Raw genomic sequence first — 23409 nt, forward strand, 5'->3', positions numbered from 1 at the left:
TCACACCAACACTAAGTGGCGGCGCTGTAATGAACATTGCATTGTTTTGCACTCTGTAGCGCAGTGCAATTCAAAATGTATGAACAGTTCACACCTTGTTACAATGCTAGAATCGCACACATTGACATGTACAATCTTAGATGCACATTGACCAGTAGCTTCTTTGTGTGCATTGCGCCACATGCCACCACAAAATTTGTTTTTGGATGCGTTCTATGTACATTATAATGCAATGCCTGCACCCAGTGTGAAACTAGCCTCATACTTTGCTAAAATTGATAAAAGGTTCCATCCTTTAGGTCAGGTGTTTTTGTTACTACACTTGTTATGGGTGTGAAGATTATGATGTCCACAATTGTTTTCTGGCTTTTGCAAGATGGGCTGCCTGGCTGTGAGAGTCACTAGTGGTAGGTAAGGGGAAACAGTGTAAACCTGGGTGTAGCAATCACCCCTGCGACCCCTGCCATCGCAGGGGAGGGGGGGCAGAGGCTTTGAGAGCCCCTTCTCCTCCCTCTCCTCAACCACCAGTGCAGCCAATTAGCAAAGAAACCTCCCCATTCACTCACAAAATCCGTGTGTAGGAGCGTGGTTACATTTTTCCTGCTTCCAGGCGCTGCTTCACAGCAGAACACTCTCTGCTGCCATTTGCCGTCTCCCGATCATGTAGGGTTCATGGACCAAAGTGGCCCCATGATATCATTTTTGCAGGGGGGCCCTATTAAGTCTAGTTACGCCCGTGAGTGTAAACATTGGGGAAGCCAATGATTTGTAGTTACGCAGGGCCGAATGTGGCCCGCAGGCTGCCAGTTGGTCAGCACTGGGTGACTTTTAGGAAATGCACATTTTCAGGAGGTCAGCAATGGAAGCCTCCATAGCAGTCACACATACATTTGTAATCAGATTTCCTTGAGGTACACTGTGGTACATTTTTTAGACACGCATTACTTTATTGAGTAAACACAATGAACTCCAGATGGTAAACATTAACTGACATGTTATTTAGGTTAATGAGGTCAGTATGGAAAGGATTTTTTTAAAATATGTTTGGAATAAAATAGCACAAAATAAGCTGTAACCAGTTGCAGATTGCAAACAAAGAACATTTATATCACGCTTTTCTCCTGGCAGACTCAAAGCACCAGAGCTGCAGCCACTAGGACGCGCTCTATAGGCAGTAGCAGTGTTATGGTGACTTACCCAAGGTCTCCTACTGAATAGGTGCTGGTTTACTGAACAGGCAGAGCCAAGATTCGAGCCCAGGTCTCCTGTGAGACCTGCGTCAGAGCGCTTAACCATTACATTATTCAGCCACCGCATCTCACTATATCAAGGGCAATGGACTCTACAGCGGAATCATTACTATCCTTTGGATGCAGCTGCCCTTGACAAAGCCTGGGCAGGGGCTTAGTGGCTGCTGCATAAAGTGAGCTTGCTTTGCCAGACACATAAACAGCAACGGTTAACTGTAAAAAAAAAAAAAATCTGCAGAAAACTGTAATTTTTTCATCAAAATCTTGCAGTCATAGATCTTGGAAATTGGACAAAATCCCATCCACATTGTGTGGGTGCCTTGTTACTGGAGACATGCTACCACCCCAGGACGTGCCCTTGCCATAGGCTGCTGGTTCCTGCTCCACCAATTGGCCCAGATGCACAACCCTGTGCGGCCACCAGCTTCACTGCACAGCCCTGTGCGGCCACCAGCCCCAATGCGGGTCAGCCACCCTCATCCTGGTCCTCACAGGGTTGGCCAACACTCCAGCATCTCTCGCTGGCTCCGTGGACTAGCATCATAGGTCTTTCTTTTCTAAGAGGATGCTAGATCAGCAGTCACAAACCAGCCAAACGGACACTAACCAGTTACACCACAATCCTAAGGGTCTCACTTTCTCTGTTTTTTTTTTCACCTTCTCTCTCTAGCTTTCCTTATATCCCTTTTACTCTCCTATCTATCTCTTCCCTGGGACAGACTGGGTGCATCTGATGTAATTTATCGCTGCGGAAGCATTTTGAGTGCTATAGACGGCAGCGGATTTCCCCCTGGTCCTTTCTCCAGGGTCCATATTTTACGTATCCTTCTTCCCTGCCTTATACTCTATGCTCTGTATTTGCATTGTGGGTGTATGTACCCACTGGTTGTATCTGTATGCACTGTATGTATCAACTGTATCCACTGTATATCTATCTACTGTACCATCACCGACCCTGTTGTGCCAAAAGCAATCCCAGTTACTACTCATGTTGTACTTGGCAAAATAAATAGATTCTGATTCTTATAGTGGGGTTCTCACAACCAAATTTTCCTATGGGGACTCCCAGCTTGGGGGAGAGCTTATCAGTGATTATCACTATGTATAGCACATAGCTGTAATCACTGTAAGACCATTGAAGGGTGGATGCAGCAGACTAGTTTTTGTGAAGCGCTCGATAACTTTGTTTCTTCATAGAGTAGCATAGGAGGATTCAATTACGACATTTACATGTAACAATAAGCTGTGGGGTTTACAGAGCACCTGAAGCGAAAAGTGCTGGGACTCTCTGAACCTTCAACAAGGATTTGTCGAATGGGTTCATGTGGTCGTGTTTCCGTCCAGGCCCTAAGAGCTATAAAGTCGCCTACAAGAATTAAAGTAAATGGGAACCACTGATTTAAAAAAAGCCAGATACTTACCTAAGGAGAGGGAAGGCTCTGGGTCCTAATAAGCCTTCCCTCTCCTCTCCTGGTTCCCTAGGTTCAGCGCTGTCCCCGGGAGCAGTATTTGACTAATTTGGTCAAATACTGCTCGTTCCGCTGGCGAAGGTGACTTCAGTCTTCAGGAGCCCGAGTGCTCCCGAAGACGAGCCACTCCATACTGCGCACGCGCGAGCGCCTTCACTTGCGCGTGTGTACTATGGAGGCACCTGTCTTTAGGAGTACATTGGAGCCAGCACTGCACCGCGGGCACTGGGTGAGGAAAGGGAAGCCTCATTAGGACCCAGAGCCTTCCTTCACCTTAGGTAAGTAAAGTTTACCTTAGGTAAGTTAGTTTTAAAAAAACGAGTCCCATTAGCTGTAAAATGAGCCTAAACTTGGAAAATCTAGATCTATCTCGCTCTGATTGCAGAGTTCTCTAAATACTTCAGTATATGACTGTCTATAGTGCAAAACGTCTAGGTATTTTCTGCACCATCAAACTGACAGTAAAAATGAAGGGGAGATTCCAACAGGTGGACATGCACACTGATTTTTCCTGATGTTTCAGAATTGTTGTTATTATTTCAGCATTAACAGTAGTGACCTTTGTTGCATGTCACTGGCCTGTCACTATCCCAGCTATTTCCTGAAGACATACAGAAATGTAGCTCATGTCATATACAGTATTGGCAGATCAAAATAAAAGCTTTCAAGTTAAAGAGCCTATTCAGTCAGAAATAGCAAGCTAGTGGCTCTGGGAGGTTTTTTGGAGGAACAGAGCAGGCAGGTAGTAACTTTTGTATGACAACATGATCAGACCATAAAATGAAAGGGCCATATCAGACTGAATAGGCTCTTTAAAGGAATACTGTAGGGGGTCGGGGAAAATGAGTTGAACTTACCTGGGCCTTCTAATGGTCCCCCGCAGACACCCTGTGCCCGCACAGCCACTCACTGATGCTCCGGCCCCGCCTCCGGTTCACTTCTGGAATTTCAGACTTTGAAGTCGGAAAACCACTCCGCCTGCCCGCTGATGACACCAGGAGCGTACTGCGCAGGCCCAGTATGGGAGCGAGGACACAGCAACGCAGGCGCAGTGGTTTTCAGACTTTGAAGTCTGAAATTCCAGAAGTGAAACGGAGGCAGGGCCGGAGCATCGGTGAGAGGCTGCGCGGGCACAGGATGTCTGCGGGGGACCATTAGAAGCCCTGGGTAACTTCAACTCATTTTTCCCCGACCCCCTACAGTATTCCTTTAATGTAAAGTAAAAAGGGTTGTGTCTTCAAATGGCAGGGCAGTTTCTAGGCTAACTTGCACCCAGGGCAAGGGTGTAAAAATTGCACCCCCCACCCCCGTGGACTCACGAACCCTTACTCTTTAGGGACAGTCACACAGCCACAGGTGACAAGTAGATCTGCCTACTTTCTAGTGACAAGCCGCTCATCCAGGAGGAAGCAGGGACCAGGAAAACACACAGGTGAAGAGAGAGCCCGGAAAGCCGACTCCTACATGGGCACCACGCACTGACTGGAAAAAGAAAAAGGAGCGCTCTCTAGTGAATTACGTTTTTTAATGTTTCGCTTCTTTAAAATTTAGAGTAAAACTCACAAAGTGTCATATCTGACGAAGGTGTGGAACGCCGAAACGCGTCATGAAGCAATAGGCGCAGTTCATTAGCCGAAACCTGGAACCCGCTGGCGCTTTGGATCCTTCGGTTTCTCCCTCACTACTGGCCACAGTGCAGAGGCGACCTTGGTGGTGATACCAACCTGGGATTTCGGTGATGTACACTTTTCAGTGTGATATGCCTTGTACTTTTATAAACATTGTGAGTTTTATTCTAACTTTTAAAGAAGCGAAAAATTAAAAAACGTAATGCACTAGAGAGCGCTCCTTTTTCTTTTTCCTTTCTACAGAGCGGTTACCATTATCCCAAAGTAACAAAGGGGCAGCAGTCATTAGAGGCTTTACGTTATCCCTGTGGAAGTTATTTCCTGATTAAGCGCAGTGGATTTGTGGTTTTGACTGCAGTACCACTACAGGACATCAGGGGCTCGATTCACTAAAGGGTGCTAACTCAGCACGCCTAAAAGCCTGTTAAGACATGCAAACTAACTTTGGGTGCGCTAATATGGGCGCAAAACTTTGCGCACGCTAAGTTTGGCGCTGCGTGGTGCGCTGGAAACGTCGCATTCGGTGTGCTGGAAACGTCGCGCCCGAAACATCGCAGCTGTGTGAGATTTCGGCGCACCGGGTGCGATGTTTCCAGCGAACCAGGTGCGACATATTGCAGCGCTAAACTTAGCGCGCAATCAGTAACCACTTTGGACGTGCAAACTACTTAGCTCTCTAGTTTGCACGTCCAAAGCCTTAAGACGTGCTAACTGATTTAGCAACGGTTAGTGAATCGAGGCCAAGGGGTCATCACGAGGTGGTGATGTGATGATGACTTGACATCTGACGGAGGCAGCCCAGGAGGAGTCAAGGAAAGTGATTGCGCTGGTAATCTTCATTCTTCTTCCATTTGGCTGCACCGTGCATCACCAGTTCCCTAGAGGTTATGCCTGCGCCCCCCTTCTTCTACTTGCCGGTCTGTACCCAGGGCGGTCACCCTGCCGCACTGCCCAAGAAACGGCCCTGTCAAATGGTTTTCATTATATGTCATCATTGAAACTTTTCTTCATTTTTTTTTATTCTAAATGTATGTGTTTACTTATTTTTTTTTTAAACCAGATTAGATGTGTAATTATAAACCACTGGAAAGCATAGCCAAAATTTCACTAGGCCACATACAGCCCTATGTACAACTGAACAATGATGCTTTTCATTTGAGGCTTCAAGTGTTTATCGCATCGTACGTTCACTCTAAGACTCCCTGCACACTGCAAATCCATTTTCTGATTCCGATTCCGATTTTCAATTCCGATTTTCCCTGAATACATTCAACAGAAAAACGGATCAAAAAATGCAGCATGCAGTAAAGATTAAAAAGCGGAATCTAAATCAGAAATGCATGCAGTGTGCAAGAGGCCTAAAGGTTTGTACACACGTCAGATAGAAGTTGTTCAAAACAAACAATGAATGATGGAAGACCAAGTTGTGAGTGGCGCATCGTTAGCAGTGGTGCACATTCACACAAACCGATGCATCATTAGATAATTTGCACGTGCACTTTTCACGCAGCTGCGCTTTGCGGATGCTTTGTTTGTAATCTACAATTTTCTGTACACATTCTTGATTGTGAACGACTGTCAGCCGAAACAATCTGCTAGGAAGATCAGCCAAAATGACTATCGTTGTCTTTTTCAGTCGTTTGCTGCCATTTTCATGTACAAATAATGGACTCTGTACCTTTAAGCCTATGTAGGAGCGACTGTGGCTGCAACAGCTATAATTATGCTCCTGTTCATAAATATACTTAAAGGACACCTTTAATATCTTAAAAAAAAAGAGTTTAACTTACCTGGGACTTCTGCCAGCCCCCTGCAGACCTCCTGTGCCTGCAGCGGGACAAAACGATCCTCCGGTCCCCCGCCGCGGCTCACTTCCGTTTTCTCGGTCGGTGGGCCACAGCGCCGCGTGTGTCCTCGCTCACTTTGCTGAGAGCCTCCTGTGCAGGCGCAGTACGAGGTTTTATTGTACTGTGCCTGCGCAGGACGGTCCCGGCGATGTGAGCAGGAGCGAGGACGCCTGCAGCCAGGGCCACGACATGTAAGTTGGCTGTAACAACAGTGAGCCGCGGTGGGGGACCGGAGGATTGTTTTGTTCCAGCATGGGCACAGGATGTCTGCAGTAGGCCGATAGAAGCCCCAGGTAAGCTAAACTCTTCTTTTAGAGGACACCCAAGGCAAAAATAAACTAATGAAATAAACGATTGTATCTACAGTGGGATGCGAAAGTTTGGGCAACCTTGTTAATCGTTATGATTTTCCTGTTCGTTGGTTGTTACGATAAAAAATGTCAGTTAAATATATCATATAGGAGACACACACAGTGATATTTGAGAAGTTAAATTAAGTTTATTGGATTTACAGAAAGTGCACAATAATTGTTTAAATAAAATTAGGCAGGTGCATACATTTGGGCATTTTGTCATCTTATTGATTCCAAAACCTTTAGAACTAATTATTGGAACACAAATTATCTTGGTAACCTCGGTGACCCCTGACGTACATACACAGGTGAATCCAATTATGAGAAATATATATATTTAGTAGATCTTCCTTTTGCACAAATTACAGCCTCTAAATGCTTCCTGTAGGTTCCAATGAGAGTCTGGATTCTGGTTGAAGGTATTTTAGACCATTCCTCTTTACAAAACATCTCTAGTTCATTCAGGTTTGATGGCTTCCGAGCATGGACAGCTCTCTTTATCTCATACCTCAGATTTTCAATTATATTCAAGTCTAGGGACTGAGATGGCCATTCCACAACATTGTACTTGTTCCTCTGCATGAATGCCTTCATGGATTTTGAGAAGTGTTTAGGGTCGTTGTCTTGTTGAAATATCCAGACCCGGCACAGCTTCAGCTTTGTCACTGATTCCCGGACATTGGTCTCCAGAATCTGCTGATACTGAGTGGAATCCATGTGTCCCTCAACTTTGACAGGATTCCCAGTCCCGGCACTGGCCACACAGCCCCACAGCGTGATGGAAACACCACCATATTTTAATGTAGGTAGCAGGTGTTTTTCTTGGAATGCTGTGTTGTTTTTCTTTGTTGCTGGTCTGGATTGACTCTGACTGTTCTCACCATTTGTCACTTCTATCTATCCAAGATTTTTCTTGGTCTACCACTTCGAACATTAACTTGAACTGAGCCTGTGGTCTTCCATTTCCTCAATATGTTCCTAACTGTGGAAACAGACAGCTGAAATATCTGAGACAGCTTTCTGTATCCTTCCCCTAAACCATAATGGGGAACAATTATTGTCTTCAGGTCAATTGAGAGTTGTTTTGAGACCCCCATGTTGCTACTCTTCAGAGAAAATTAAAAGAGGAGGGAAACTTACAATTGACCCTCCTAAATACTCTTTCTCATAATTGGATTCACCTGTGTATGTAGGTCAGGGGTCAGTGGGCTTACCAAGCCAATTTGAGTTCCAATAATTAGTTCTAAAGGTTTTGGAATCAATAAAATGACAACAGTGCCCAAATTTATTTACCTGCCTAATTTTGTTTATACAATTATTGCACACTTTCTGTAAATCCAATAAACTTAATTCCACTTCTCAAATATCACTGTGTGTGTCTCCTATAGGATATATTTAACTGACATTTTTTATCGTAACAACCAACAATTTATACAGAAAAATCATGAGCATTAACAAGGTTGCCCAAACTTTTGCATCCCACTGTATCTTTCTTCTCCTAAAAATGACATTTTAAGATATTCCAGTTTTATTTTATGTTTAAATCTACTTTTTAAGTTTTAACTGTTAAATTGTTTTTACGCAATGACACATTCATTGAAGTATGCCATTTTCTGCTAGGAAAGTGTTTTATAGTTGGAATTTCTTATCAGTGAGAGTCACTTCCTGTCTGAGTCTGGACAGTCATACCTGATATTTAACTCTTTTAGGCAGAGAAAGAAAAAAGGAACATAGCATAGTTATTTGTGTGCTAGGCACTGTACATACACATGTCTTATCTCATCAAGTCACATGTCACCTCTGGTATCCTTTAAAGACATTAGAAGTGTCCTTTAAAGCAAACCTGAACTCCATCTCTGCCCTAGTCTACATAGCTAAATAATATTATGCTCCCAATGCACAATGTCACATCTCCTTGGTGACCGGAGCTGCAGACTCTGCTGTACGCATCTTGTTTTTTTCTCATTTTATTTCTCACTGTAGACAGGATTGACTGATGAAGATATGACAGGCATTACAGACACTAATTGGTTAGCTCTGTTTCTGCAGCAAGAAGAACAAAAATTTCTTTATACTAGAAGTTAGCAGTCAGCACAAGTGCTAGCTACACTCCAGAGACCCATGGACAGAGTCAGAAGTAAAAGAAAGGCATTTCTCCATAAAGGTACTTGTTCTATGAAAACAAAGGTAAGTGTGGAATTATCTTTGTAGGCTGTAGTTGTACTTGTTATTTATATAAAGCAGTAGTTTATACCCAGTGTTGTGTATGTGGTTCACAAGCTCCATGAGATGATAAAGGTAAACTGGCCTCCTCCCAGGTAAAAAAAAACCTAAAGGGCGAGGTTAACAACTGTAATTTTTTTCATGCAAATAAACAAAACTCTCATAGATTGTACACGTTTCTAAGGACTAGGTTGCTGCTTCTTCAGGCATATAAAGAGAGTAAAATCTCCAATGAGCCATTGTAGAGCCATGGTAGAGTCATACCCACTATCATTTAACATATAGGGCCAGATCCAATTTACTTTTTCTGTGAAGTTTTCTCCTGTGAGATAATATTTATTCTTCTGTTTAAAATAACTTTTGCACTCTGCAATTAAAAAAAGCACCAAAAACTAGGTGACAAAGTATTGTCAAAATTATTCTAAGTATTTTTTTGCTTGCTGGTGGCTTCAAAAGCATTTTATTTATAATGTAAAAATAGCACCCAGAAGAAAATTTGGGAGAAAAAATAAATTAGATCGGGCCCGTAGTGGTGCACTGCAAATTTCACCACTGCTGCCACTGGCTTAGGGCCCGCGATCGCAGGGGTCGCCGTGGCGACCGGGCCCGCCTCCTGAAGAGGCAGGGGAGGGACCCGGGCCCCGGGGGCTGTGTGTTGGAAGACCTGGGCCCCCCCCCCACTCTAGTCACCGCTCGCTCCCTCCCTCCCTCCCTCCCTCTAGCCGTCAGAACTCGATCAGGCAGCGCCGTGGCGACCAATAGTGCGGGCGCTAGGACCCAGCGACCGCACTGATATGCGGAAGTGACATCACTTCCGCATTTAGAGCGGGTGCGTCCGGCGCCCGCTCTTACTGGTCGGGTCGCCGCTGATCCTGAGGTCTGACACGCCGCAGCCTGCAAGGTAAGGGGGAAGCGGCTGGGGGGGCTCCCTGTCACTCACTAGCTAAAGGGGCTCCCTGTCACTCACTCACTACCTAAAGGGGCTCCCTGTCACTCACTGCCTAAAGGGGCTCCCTTTCACTCACTGCCTAAAGGGGCTCCCTGTCACTCACTCACTACCTAAAGGGGCTCCCTGTCACTCACTGCCTAAAGGGCTTATTATGTGCATTTACTGGTGAAAAGCTGTCTCTTATTATGTGCATTTACTGGTGAAAAGCTGTCTCTCATTATGTGCATTTACTGGGGAAAAGCTGTCTCTTATTATGTGCATTTGCTGGGGAAAAGCTGTCTCTTATTATGTGCATTTGCTGGTGAAAAGCGATTTCTTATTATGTGCATTTACTGGTGAAAAGCGGTCTCTTATTATGTGCATTTACTGGGGAAAAGCTGTCTCTCATGTGCATTTACTGATGAAAGGCTGTCTGTCATTACGTGCATTTACTGGTGAAACGGTGTCTCTTATGTGCATTTAGTGGGGAAATTTTGTCAGTAAAAATAATTTGTCAGTAAATTTTTAGGTATTTGTCAGTAAAAAATAACATGAAAGGTTGGCAACACTGGCAGGCTGCGCAGCGCAATGGGAAAGATACAGGCAGCCCACCTCATGCTTGGGCTTGGCGGGGGGAGGAGCCGACGACAGCGAGCGAGAGTAGGGTGGCCGCAGGCAGCCATAAATACGCAGTGTGTGACTGCGGCGCACTCGCAGAACCTCTCAGCCTGCGTCAGTCCAGAGACTAGCAGACTCGCAGGCAGCCAAAGCCAGCCAGGAGTAAGCCAATGGAAGAGGGGTAGGAATGGGGTATCACATGCATGCGTAAAGAGGTGGAAGGTGTGGGTGTGATTAGGCAGGACATAGGTGTGGTTATGTGGTTGGGCGCGGTTAATTTAAACACTCCCATAGGCGCCAAAGAAAATCTTGCACCCAGGTGCCAGGCACCCCAGGCTCACCCCTGATTGCCTGGGTATGTTTGTTGTGTTGGTCCTATAATCTGTCCAGGGAATTTATGCTTTATAATGTAGCATTTTATTGCAGTGTTTTTAGTATTCTGGAGTGGTTAAGCACTTGTATTATTATCCTATTTAAGTGTGAAGTTTAATTAGGCATGTTTGTATAATACAAATTGGTATTACCAGTCAGCTTTGTGACCCAGTGCTAAGGTGTGTGCGTGCGTGCGTGTGTGTCAGTCAGCAGCAGTGTGTGTGTATATATATATATGTGCGTGTTGGCAGCAAAGTTTTTAAACGTAAGTGTGAGCCGGGCCTTATGCTGGGAATACACGGGTTGATTCTGGGGCTCGATTCTGCGCCCAATCGTTTTTGCCACTCAAATCTGTGGGCGATTCTCTTATTTTCCGCTTGTTTTTCTTATCTATTTCCATAGTCCCCAATGCAGAATCGAGCGGCAAAACGATCGGACGTGTCGGAAATTATCTATTGAGCCATCTTATCAGCTCAGAATCGAGCCGTGTATTCCCAGCACTAGGTTCGGGCTGATCTCTGCTACTTTCAATGTGTACAGTATACGCTGTTATTCTGTGCCTGTACTGATAGTAAACTAGCTGCAGTGTGTACTGATCTCTTCTACCTCCAGTATGTACAGTATAAGCTGTTACTCTGTGCCTGTACTGATAGTAAACTAGCTGCAGCGTGTGCTGATCCTTGCTACCTCCAGTATGTACAGTATAAGCTGTTACTCTGTGCCTGTACTGATGGTAAACTAACTGCAGTGTGTGGTGATCTCTGCTGCCTCCAGCATGTACAGTATAAGCTGTTACTCTGTGCCTGTACTGATAGTAAACTAGCTGCAGTGGTTGCTGATCTGTTACCTCCTGTATGTATAGTATAAGGTGTTGCTCTGTGCCTGTACTGACAGTAAACTAGCTGCAGTGTGTGCTGATTCCTGCTACCTCCAGTATGTACAGTATAAGGTGTTGCTCTGTCCCTTTACTGATTGTAAACCAGCTGTATTGTATGTACAGTATTAGCTGTAAAGCCTGGTACACACATACAATTTTGAATAGCTAATTTTACTACTTCTAGGTATTATGAGAGCCCAGCTCTGTTCACAGTATTCAAAGTCTCTTGGCCCTCATACTACATGCAGTGGTAAAATTGGTCAGTGATTGACCAATCAAAATTGAATGTGTGTATGCATCTTTATTCTATGCCTATACTGATAGTAATCTATCTAATTAAAGGCATCTCGCTACTAATTGCCCTATTTCCTCTGGGTGCTGCGTATGTCTGCAAATTGAACGTGGCAGCCATGCTGCTGCAAAGCTGAATTGATATAGCCATGCCATGCACAGCTATAGGGATTCGGATATGTGTGTGCGTCGGGTGTTGTGGGGGGGGGCGCGGTTGTTGCCGGGGTGGGGGGGGGAGGTTGTTGCCGGGGTGGGGGGGGGGGGCCACATCCAGATTCCGCATCGGGGCCCAGAGGTTCGTAGCTACGCCACTGACTGCTGCATATCTTGATTTTTTTTTTTTTTTTTTTTTTTTTGTAACAATTTTTATTTCGAAAAAGGATTAAGTACATACAAAAATGCAAAAAGACGAACTTTGGTTCAATATCAGACCATTAGTAAGTATAAAAGGTACATCAAGATTGGCAACAACACACATGTAACACTGCGAAATTACAACTTCACATGGAAATACTAGTAACAGTGATTGGTCCACAAAACTCCAGAACTATATATGCTTTTCTCTCACATTGTTATGTGAGTCAAAGATAGAAAAGAGGTTCATTAACGCATATTCAAAAATCAGAAACTCTGCCACTACGACATGGTGTATTTCAGCTACATGTGGCGTTATCATATTACTAACAGTAGGGGTGTGTGCCTTATCATATGATGGGTGTCAGTGAAACCCTATATAAAGGGTTCGAACTGAAGTAATTAGGTGCCTAGGTGTCTAGGGTGTCCTTATGTCTAAAGTATCCAGGGTGGCGACTACTAGAGAATTACGTTACCCTGAAAATGGTGCAACCAGGTCATGCTCATGCGCGCATATTTGCATATCCAAGGTTAAGAAAAAAGACAGAGGTGCCCGTTCATGGGGCAAGGATGTAAACATCAGCGCATCAAAGACTTGTATTCACTGGAGTCCTTAAACTCAAACCACAATGCCCAATTTACTACAAACTTGTGGGAAGCTTCAGCCTTGTTATGGATAAGGTCCTCAACCTCAGCAATAGCCTGTACACGATCTAGCCACATTTTGACTGTTGGAGATGTCTGGGATCGCCATAGGATAGGAATACATGCCCTGGCCGCGTTCAGAAGATGGCAGGGAAGAGACTTCCCATATCTTTTGCCTGTATGTGCCATTCTATGGAGAAGGAAGGCTTCTGGTTCCCAAGGAACATCAAAATCTGCAATCTGTTTAATTAGGGTTTGTACTTTTTTCCAGAATTCTGTGAGGTTCGGGCACCTCCACCATATATGTATTAAGTCTCCAGGGCTTTCCCCACATCTCCAACATTCGTCAGGGACAGTGTCGTCAAATTTATGGATAAGTGAAGGGGTTCTGTACCAGAATGAAAACACTTTATAGTTACATTCCTGGGTGGTGACATTCAGGGAACTTTTGTGAATTAATTCACATACTCTAGACCATTCTTGGGTGGAAAATTCCTTGCAGAGGGTTTGTTCCCACTGGGCCTTGAACAGAAATTGTGGGATGTGAGTGAGGGTTAATAGATTCTTGTAAAGGTGTGATAGGACATGTCTCTGAGGAACCTTTTGTAGGCATATTTGTTCCAATAAAGTAATTGGGCGTGATGAAAAGGAAAGGTCCTTTAAAGTCGAGAGAAAACTTCTGATTTGGAAATAAGCCCAAAAAGGAATTGGTGAAACTGTCTCTGAGTTTAGATCCGACATAGGTTTCATAACCAGCGGATCGTTCTTAGTAATAAGATTCATCAGGAGTAAATCTGGGTATTTGGAGTAATTTTTGAGAAAGGAGGTATCTTCTCCCGGGGGGAAAGATTCGCATATTCTCAACGACGTTAAAGGACCAGGAATAGAGGAAATTTTGGTGTCAAGGCATAGTTGTTTAAAGCCCTTTACACAATGGCCAATTAGAGGGTGTCTATGTAGTTCACGGAGGCGTGTATTACCCCTTTTAGGTGTAAGAGACCAAGGGGACCACTTCAGGTATGGACCATACATTTCTTCCTCTAAAATGACCCAATCTTTATTATTCCTATTACAGTGCCAATCTATAATTCTCGATAAGCGAGCCGCTTGGTAGTATCTGAGTAAGTCTGGTAGGCCCAGACCACCTCTTTCCTTTGGGTACACAAGTTTTGAACTTCTTATTCTAGTGGGCTTATCTTTCCAAATAAATTCTGTGAGGACTTTCTGAAGCTCATTGATCCAGGCCCTCTTAAGGAAAATGGGGACTGTTTGGAAAATATATAAGATCCGAGGGAGAACATTCATTTTTAAGCTAGCCACTCTGCCAAACCAGGAGAGTGTCCCCTCTCTCCACCGATCCACATCCCGTCTTATATTAGAGATAAGGGGTAGGAAATTGTAATTGAAAAGGTTCTTTAAATTTCGGGGGATTTGTATGCCCAAATATGTAAATTTTTCATCAGCCCATTGAAAGGGAAAATTAGCCTTGCAGGTATTAATTACATTATCTGGAAGAGATATGGCCATGGCCGTGGATTTCCCATAGTTTATCTTGAGATTGGATAGTTCCCCAAAGATCTCAAAGGCCCTCAAAAGATTTGGAATGGAAATCAGGGGTTGAGTTAAATAAAAAATCAAATCATCTGCAAATGCAGCTACTTTACAATGTTTAGAACCAATGGTCACCCCCTGGATAGATTCCAATCTCCTAACAAAGTTAAGAAAGGGTTCAAGTGATAAGATAAAAATCAGTGGAGAGAGGGGGCACCCCTGTCTGGTGCCATTATGCAGAGGAAAGCTGTCAGAAAGGGTGCAGTTAACCTTAACACGGGCAGTTGGGTCACTGTATAGTAGGGAAATCCAATTCATCATGGCCTGGCCCAGGCCCATCCCCCTCAAGGTAGCATCAAGGTAGTCCCAAGCAACTCGATCAAAGGCCTTCTCGGCGTCGGTGGAGAGTAAAAACCCCTCCACCGACCGCCGGGAAAGCCAGTGTTGTATGTCCAGTGTTTTGATGGTGTTGTCCCGGGCTTCTCGGCCCGGGACAAACCCGACCTGATCAGTAGAGATGAGTTGTGGTATGAGCTTAATCAGCCTGTTTGCGATAATTTTTGAAAATAATTTAAGGTCATTATTTAGTAGGGAGATGGGCCTGTATCCAGTACACGAACACCTATCTTTCCCCTCTTTATACAGCACAGTAATATGTGCCTCCAGGAGTTCTTTGGAGTGCGCCTGATCAAGAGTTACAGCGTTAAAGGCTTTCAAAAAATATGGTGATAAGGTAGATTGAAACAATTTGTAGTAGTAGAGTATGAGGCCATCTGGGCCTGGACTCTTCCCGGGTTTTGATTGTTTCAAAGCTTCTGAAAGCTCGTTCGCTGTAATTTCTGACTCAAGTTCTAAGACGTCAGTATCATTTAATCTAGACAGACCATTCTCCTGCAAGAAGGCCTGGATCTTCTGAGCTCTAGCTGCAGTACCCCCCGAGGGTATCAAATTATAAAGCTTTTGATAAAACATTTTAAATTGTTCAGCAATCTCTTTAGTTTTGTGTACCAATTTGTTATCACTTTTGCGGATTGCAGCTACCTGTAGTTCCATCTTTCTTTGCCTTAAGGCTTTAGCTAACATTCTTCCAGGTTTATTCCCCTCTTGATAAAACAATTTTTCCCTGTAGAGGAAAGATCTTTGGGCTTTACGATTTAGTAATGCCAGTAATACTGTTCTGGCCTCTTTTAATTTTTGAATATCAAAAAGGGAAGGAGAGCTCTTGTGTTCCATTTCCAGGGCTCTAATAATTTTGATTTGGTTGTCAATCAGGGTCTCACTCTCTCTCTTTGCCTGCGCTCCCATTCTAACGAATGTACCTCTAATATACGCCTTATGTGCTTCCCAAAGAAGCATAGGTTTTACTTCGTCTACATCATTTAGTCTAAAGTATTCAAGTAAGTCTTTTTTAACCTCATGGCATTTAGCCTCATCTGAGAGTAGAGAAGGGTTTAGTCTCCAAATCCATTGTTTATCCATTTTAGTGCCTGCCCGAAGAGAAGCGGAGACTGGCGCATGATCTGAGATTGAGCTGATACCTATATCAGTATTGGATAACCTGTGAAGATCTCGTTGCATAATAAAAATAAAATCTATTCTTGAGTATTTAGAGTGAAGGGGTGAATAAAATGAAAAGTCTTTACCAGATGGGTTGAGCATTCGCCACGTATCTATCAATTGCATTGAGCCTAAGAGCTGCCTCATTTCTTTAAGAGTTTGGTATGGAAGGGAGGATTTGCCATCTGAAGTATCTAGGGATGGTTCTAGGGGTACATTTAAATCTCCACCTATTAGCAACAGACCCTCGCAAAATCCTTTAAGTTTCCACAAAGCTTTCCGCAGAAACTTAAGTTGTTTGGTATTAGGGGCATACAGTGAGGCAATAGTAACCAGTTCACCTAAAATTTTCCCCTTAACAAAAATAAATCTTCCTTCCCTGTCTTGTATCAAGTCTATCAGTTCAAACGCCAGTCTTTTGTGCATAATTATTGAGACTCCCTTTGATTTATTAATCTCAGATGTGGCATGATACATGTGAGAGTAATATTTGTTTTTCCAGGCGGGGATGGAGTCCCGTCTAAAATGGGATTCCTGAATTAAACCGATATCTGAGCCCATCTTGTGCAATTCTCTGAGAATGGAGTGCCTTTTGTTAGGGTTATTCAGACCTTTTGCATTGTATGTGGTGATACGAAGCCAATCCATTCTCGATTCAATCAACCAAACTATGCAAAGCAAGAGAGAGAGAGAGACCCCGCAACAGGGCATTATTATATTTAGCCCCAGTATATACACAGTCACCACCCTAGGACACCCTAAAATCTGTTAAAGACACCAAAAGATAGGTCTGTTTGGAGCAACTTAAGTAGAACCAGGCTCCAGCTGATAGCAACCTACTTCCTCCAGGGAGAGGCGGAAACCGGTCCTCTCTCCCCTAGGACAAGCAAGTGCCTCAGATTAATGAGCCGTTGAGTTTTAATACCCCTGGATATCCACTCAATACTAGTAGATACCCCGAAAATATGGGGTTGAGGTGGGGAAGGTGAGAAAGAGATAGGCAAATGCCTAAATAAACAAAAAAATCACCTATGCCCCTGGTGGGGGAGTTGACTGACCAACAGACAAGAAAGAGCAAACAATTACCAGAGTTAACAATTGTAAGTTAGGAAAAGTAATAAAACCATAAAAAGCAGCCCGACTCCTCGGGTCCCAGAAAAGTAAAAGGGGGGAAAAATTAGGGAAAGCATAAGGGTAAGGAATGAGCATAGAAGATCATGGATCGGGGGACAGCAGATCCCAACCACACAGTTATTGCAAGTGTACGCATTAAACACATATCAGTAATGAACTGTCATATTAAACAGTGGAAAAGGAGAAAATACTCAATTCAGCCAGAGCAGACATTTTAGTCCCAGATTTAAAAGGAGGCATCACCTAGTGGAAAATAAAAGCAGAGAGCACGAGCAGCACAAGGTGGGGAAGAAAAAAGGGAGAGGAAGACTCCTCAGGTGGGTATATGGGTCATTTAGTTATCCTGGTGTGTTCTCGGTTACGTCCAGAGGGTCTAGGGAAGAGTTAATGTCTTCCCTACTGGATGATCTATCGCGATCGGATGGCAATCCTCTGTGGTCTATTCCACGTTTTCGAGTGGGGAAGCGTCTGCCTCTCTTTCTGGAAGTAGTAAGAGGAAACTGTTCTCCCACCGGGCAGATAGCGCCCTCAGAGTACATGTGTCCCATAATTTCTGGAAGGCGAAACTCACTGTACCACTCAGGTAGATCAACTAGGGGAAAGAGCAAGGTGTCACAGAAACGATTCAGTTCATCCGGAACACGAAGCGTAGCTGATAATGATCCTTTTGTTGCAGTGATACCAAAGGGGAATTTCCATTTATAAGAGATATCGTGGTTTCTAAGAACTGTTAGAAGGGGCTTCAGGGCCCATCTATTTTTCAAAGTGATCACCGATAAATCCTGGAAGAGTTTAACCTCAAAGGTGTTGAAGTATATAGTGTCCTGTGATCTGGCTCTGGACATGATGTCCTCTTTAAGTGTAAAGTCCACTAAGCAGCATATAATATCACGGGGAGAATCTCCCTCCCTTCCCCTTGGTTTTAGAGCACGATGCGCTCGTTCAAACAAAATGGTGCTTTCTTTAGGCCTTTCCAAAAGGCCATTAAAGATGGCTGAAAGGGCAGATTGTATATCTTCACTAGACACCGATTCTGGGACTCCTTTGACTCGGATATTATGGCGTCTGCCTCTGTTATCCATGTCTTCTAGATGACGATTCATGTTTATAAGATGTATATTATGTGTCACAGCAGCCTGCTGGAGCTCTTCTATGGCGGCATCTCGTCTGTCCCCCGCCCTCTCAGCCTCCTCCACCCGATATTGCAATCCCTGTATGTCCTCTTTGAGGCCATGCACAGCGCCCATAAGACTGTTCTTAATGTCTAATGCGAATGACTGCATATTTTCCATGGTAGGTAGTTGCTTCATATAGTTAAACATATCAGAAGTGCTTACCGGAGGTTCAGCTTGTGTCGCATTTTGATCCGCCACCATGTTCTGGGAGGAAGCCAGCGCCATGTTGGTTTGTGCAGGGCCTGTCTTGTCGGCTTGTTTTGGGCGGAAAATCGCCGGGATATGCTTGTTTTGGAGGTTCCCACTGTCTCCTTGGGTTATCTGGGTGGAGTGCGTCTTGGAATTTTTCCCCGACATCGCGGAAGATAGCTGTATTCTGGGAGACACGAGGAGTCAGGAGCGGAGCTCTGTCTTTATGCGTCCATCTTGCTCGCCGGGTAACCACGCCCCCCCCATATCTTGATTTTTAAGTTGCCGCTAGTGTGACATAGCAGCAACTTCACTGAATATCATTAGTAACTGTTGTGCTGGAGGTTCTAGGAGTGGCCTAGCTAAGGAACTCTGGGCCCCAGTGTAAGTTTTACATAGGGCCACCCAAGCATACATAACAATTGACAGGCCAACCACAGTGTCATAGGTGCAAGAAGGGGATGGGGAACAGTTTGTTAATGAATGCTGCTATTCAAAGCATCTGTAGAAGTGATTATCACCAGTACAGGACCAAGAAAGAATTAATGCTGTGGTTGAGGATGGGTCCCTCAGGCCCAAGAGCCCCAGTGCGGTTGCAACCTCTGCAAACCCTTTTGCTCCGCCACTGGATTGTGGGAGTGAAACATTGGTGCTACAAATCTCTGTGCGCGTGACATAGCCCTTATGCTGGGAATACACGTCTCGATTCTGTCGCTCGATTCTGCGCCCGATCGTTTTGCCCGCTCGAATCTATTATCTTCCGCTCGTTTTTTCTTATCTTTTTTCAATTCACTTCAATGACAAATCGACCAGAAAAATGATTGAGCAGTGATCGGACATGTCGGAAATTATCTATCTAACCAGCTCAGAATCGACTCGTGTATTCCCAGCATTACTGTATTGGCAATCTAAAGAAAAAATAAAGGGCAAAGACTATTTTAATAAATCCAGTAGATGGCAGAGGTGAGCCTACATCCGGCATCAGTACTGTCAATAAGTCAAAGAGAGAGAGAGAAAAACTGTGCTGTATGTATACAGTGGAGGCAAGGACGAAAGGGAGTTCACTGTGTGTATGACACTGACAGGAAAGAGTTGGGAGAGCGAGCAGCAGCCTGCTGTTTCACAGTCGCCTGCCTGCGAGAGCTTGTGACAGCTGTAGCCATGCAAGCTGAATCAGGAATCGTGGCGGATTTCGAGGTGGGGGAAGACTTTCACGAAGAGCCAAAGACGTATTATGAGCTGAAAAGTCAACCTTTAAATTACAGGTCAGTAGCATCTGCTGCAGCTTTCCTGGCATTGCAGCTGGTGACTTTGCATCGTAATATTCTAGATTAACCTCTAACTGATAACGGGAGGTCAGAAGAAAAAGAAACAACTGCTTATACCTCTATAACTGTATTGATATGCATCATTTCTTGTGATGGCTTTGCTATTCTCCATTCAAAAGGAAAATAAAAATTTAAAGGATTGCGATAATGGAAAGTTGCATATGTAAAAAAAGATATAAATGACGATCAGAGATAAAGATGTAAACATCTGGAGATATTTTTAGAAACTGAGGTATTGAGATATTTCACACCTTTTTACATGTACTGCTATTCGCCATGTTATGCGAAACTGGGTGCCTGAATGTCACGTAACAAAATTGGTAAGATTGAAAACAAGAAATGAGTTGTAAGAAATATTAACACCCCCCTTTCATATTGCAATTTCATAAGCATCCTATGTTGTGATTGGGAAATTTGCATTTCCTGAATGATTGTTATTAAAGTGTACCTGTCGTGATAAGGTGAGCAGCCCTTGGTAGCTTTTCACATTTCTTTGGCTGCTATGCTCATCCTCTGGTGTAAGGGATCGGCATGACAGCCAGAGAAAGCAGCGAGTCAGTAATCAGACACAAGGATGCAGGTCTGGCTTCTTACACATCTGGCTGCATGCTTGTGCCAAGTCACTGACTCCCCACGTTATGAACTACAGGTAACTGTCAATTACAACAATGGCAATGCTCATATTTTTGCCATCACAGGGTCACTTTAAAACCTAGTTTGACCTATGTTGGCCTGCAGTTTATGCTCGGTGGTACTTTAACTCCTGTGGGTCTGGATTGTTCCAGGCTGCTCTGCGATCTGGAACTTTGGGATAGTGAATTGTATTACTGGTTAGAGGGGTTCTGGTCTCTTTCACTTTAACTACAACATGGAATGTTCTGCTGTGTACAGTGATAATGAATGCTTTTGCTGCTATGAAATAACTAGTTGTGTTCAGAATTCTAGTTTGTTTTTAAAGTTAGCTTGCAGATTAGTTGCTGTTTCATCGTTATTGAACCCATGAATGGTAGGACCCACTTAAAGGGCCAGTCCACTGAAAAATGAGATTTCAGAGTTCTGTAGAGACTGGTGGGTTAAAGCATGCACCAGTTTTGTATGTCTCTCGGGACTGGCAGGGTGGAGATCCCTCCTCTTGAGTTCCCAGACTTGCACACTTGGGGCAGTAATTAGAAGGGAATCTTATTCTTGTTGTTGGGTTATGATATTGTTTTATGTTAAAGAGAATGTAAAAGGAAGAGGGTCCGCACTGCAGAGAGGATGAGGATATTCCACAGGAGGGCAAGAGCAGAGCTAGGAATAGGGATACCTTACATCTGTGGACCCTCTTTCATCTCATAAGTGGATAATTAGTGCTACTAAGCTCCTCCACACTTGACAGACTATCACTTTTAAGTGGAATGACACTTTTATCTATTTTGAATTTTGCTGCTTTATTGAGTGAATTTGTAAATTTTGCGACATAAAGTTTAGATAAATGACAAGATTTTTCTTTGCTGTAACACTTAGAGCGTGGCTGCGCTCCCCTTCATGCACGAGCATGGCTGCGCTCCCCTTCATGCACGAGCGTGGCTGCGCTCCCCTTCATGCACGAGCGTGGCTGCGCTCCCTTTTATGCACGAGCGTGGCTGCGCTCCCCTTCATGCACGAGCATGGCTGCGCTCCCCTTCATGCACGAGCGTGGCTGCGCTCCCCTTCATGCATGAACGTAGCTGCGCTCCCCTTTATGCACGAGCGTGGCTGCGCTCCCCTTTATGCATGAGCGTGGCTGCGCTCCCCTTCATGCACGAGTGTAGTTGCGCTCCCCTTCATGCACAAGCATAGTTGTGCTCCCCTTCATGCACGAGCGTGGCTGCGCTCCCCTTCATGCACGAGCGTAGTTGTGCTGCCCTTTATGCACGAGCGTGATTGCGCTCCCATTTATGCACAAACGTGGTTGCGCTCCCCTTCATGCACGTGCGTGGTTGCGCTTCCCTTTTTGCACAAACGTGATTGCGCTCCCCTTCATGCACAAGCGTGGCTGCGCTCCCCTTAATGCACGAGTGTGGCTGCGCTCCCCTTTATGCATGAGCGTGATTGCACTCCCCTTCATGCACAAGCGTAGTTGCGCTCCCCCTTATGCACAAGCGTGGTTGCTCTCCCCTTCATGCACGAGCGTGGCTGCGCTCCCCTTTATGCACAAACGTGATTGCGCTCCCCTTCATGCACGAGCGTGGCTGCGCTCCCCTTTATGCACAAGTGTAGTTGCTCTCCCCTTCATGCACGAGCATGGCTGCGCTCCCCTTCATGCACAAGTGTGGCCGTACTGAACCTGCTTGAGCAAGGCCACACCTGCGCAGCAGCACAGAGCCGCTTGTGAATGAAAGACTTTGGCTTACTGCACAGGTGCAGCTGTATTGCACTTGTGTGAGTATGCATCTACCAGCGCAGTATAAGGGCCCTTTTACAGTTAATGCGTTTTATTGCATTGCTATGCATTGCGTTGCGTTTTAATGCGTTTTCTTTCTCCATAGCAGTACATTGTGAAAAAGCTTCAGTTTTTCAGCATATAGTGTGGTGAAAAAGGCCATAGGGAAACATGGACACTGGAAAAGTGGATTGATTTGCCCTGTGGATCAGCCTAGCACATTTAATTGGTGTGAATTAAAATCTCATTTGATGGTATATTAGGGCAATAGTATTTAAAATTTGCCATCTCAAATGCCTAGCACACACAATGAGATTTTCAGGCAGATTTCCTGCTAGATCGATTATTTCCAACATGTCTGATCTGATTTCCGATTGATTTTCCGATCAATTTTCCATAGAAGTGAACGGAAAATTGATCAGAGATCAGATCGGACATGTTGAAAATAAAAGGTCTGGCAGGAAATCTAACAGAAAATCTCATCGTGTGTACCTAGCATAAGGCCTGGTTCACACTGGCATTAAAAATGGTCCTAATGGATGTCAACTGTTACTATGTTAATCAATAGGATCCGTGCATATTGCTTCATTAGAACAGATCTGTTCATCCCGTTCCGCTGTACAGACTGCAAGTTTGGGGTGGGAAGGATTTTTACGGATCGATGGATACGTCACGTTGACAACGGAATGGAGGGTCACGGATGACAAACTGATGCCTTTTAAAAACTGATCTGTTCCACAGACCGGTATTTCATGTAAGAGATGGAATGCGTGGTGATGTCACTGTGGCCTTTCAGGCATTCTAGTCCTTAGAAACATGACTGGTATGCACCAGAGTACTGGAAAGCATCATTCCCTTTCTTCCATCAAGCTCTGTTTAGCATGAACGTTTGGATCCAGTACTGGTTTATATGCTGCTGTGCTGCAGTTGTGTTAAGTAGGCTGAAGCACTGACCTACACTGTCACCTTGCAAGTGTTCTGGATCATTAGTTCCCAACAGTGGTTGACAATATAATGTAATGGTATCTAATGGGCGTGATTTAAAGCCCTAGTGTAGCCTCCTATTTATTATGCATACAACAGTGATCTTGCATAAAATGCAAATGCACGAAGTTCTTTGAATTGCCCATCTATACTGGAACTACTTGGTTATCTAAATGCTCTAGGTAATTTCTTGTTGAGATGACAGCGAAAGTTTATTGGAGAGTCCGCTTTC

The 23409-nt window shown here is 44.4% G+C and overlaps 1 protein-coding gene across 9 annotated transcripts in view; it reads left to right on the forward strand.

The window, feature by feature from the left end:
* MITF (melanocyte inducing transcription factor) overlaps nucleotides 1-23409 on the forward strand; it is a 645672-nt gene that overhangs the window by 276190 nt on the left and 346073 nt on the right. For 7 of the 9 annotated variants that reach the window (XM_068253961.1, XM_068253960.1, XM_068253964.1 and 4 more), the window contains one exon: nucleotides 8597-8734. Coding sequence is in view for 2 of the 9 variants with exons in the window: in XM_068253956.1 (XP_068110057.1) it covers nucleotides 19623-19726 (104 nt within the window). In the remaining 7 variants the exon portion in view is untranslated. Of the gene's footprint in view, nucleotides 1-8596; nucleotides 8735-19514; nucleotides 19727-23409 lie in introns of those variants that run through there. The other 2 variants (XM_068253956.1, XM_068253959.1) reach the window with 1 other exon arrangement.

Source organism: Hyperolius riggenbachi, chromosome 9, assembly GCF_040937935.1.
Source record: "Hyperolius riggenbachi isolate aHypRig1 chromosome 9, aHypRig1.pri, whole genome shotgun sequence".
NCBI classification, from domain to species: domain Eukaryota; kingdom Metazoa; phylum Chordata; class Amphibia; order Anura; family Hyperoliidae; genus Hyperolius; species Hyperolius riggenbachi.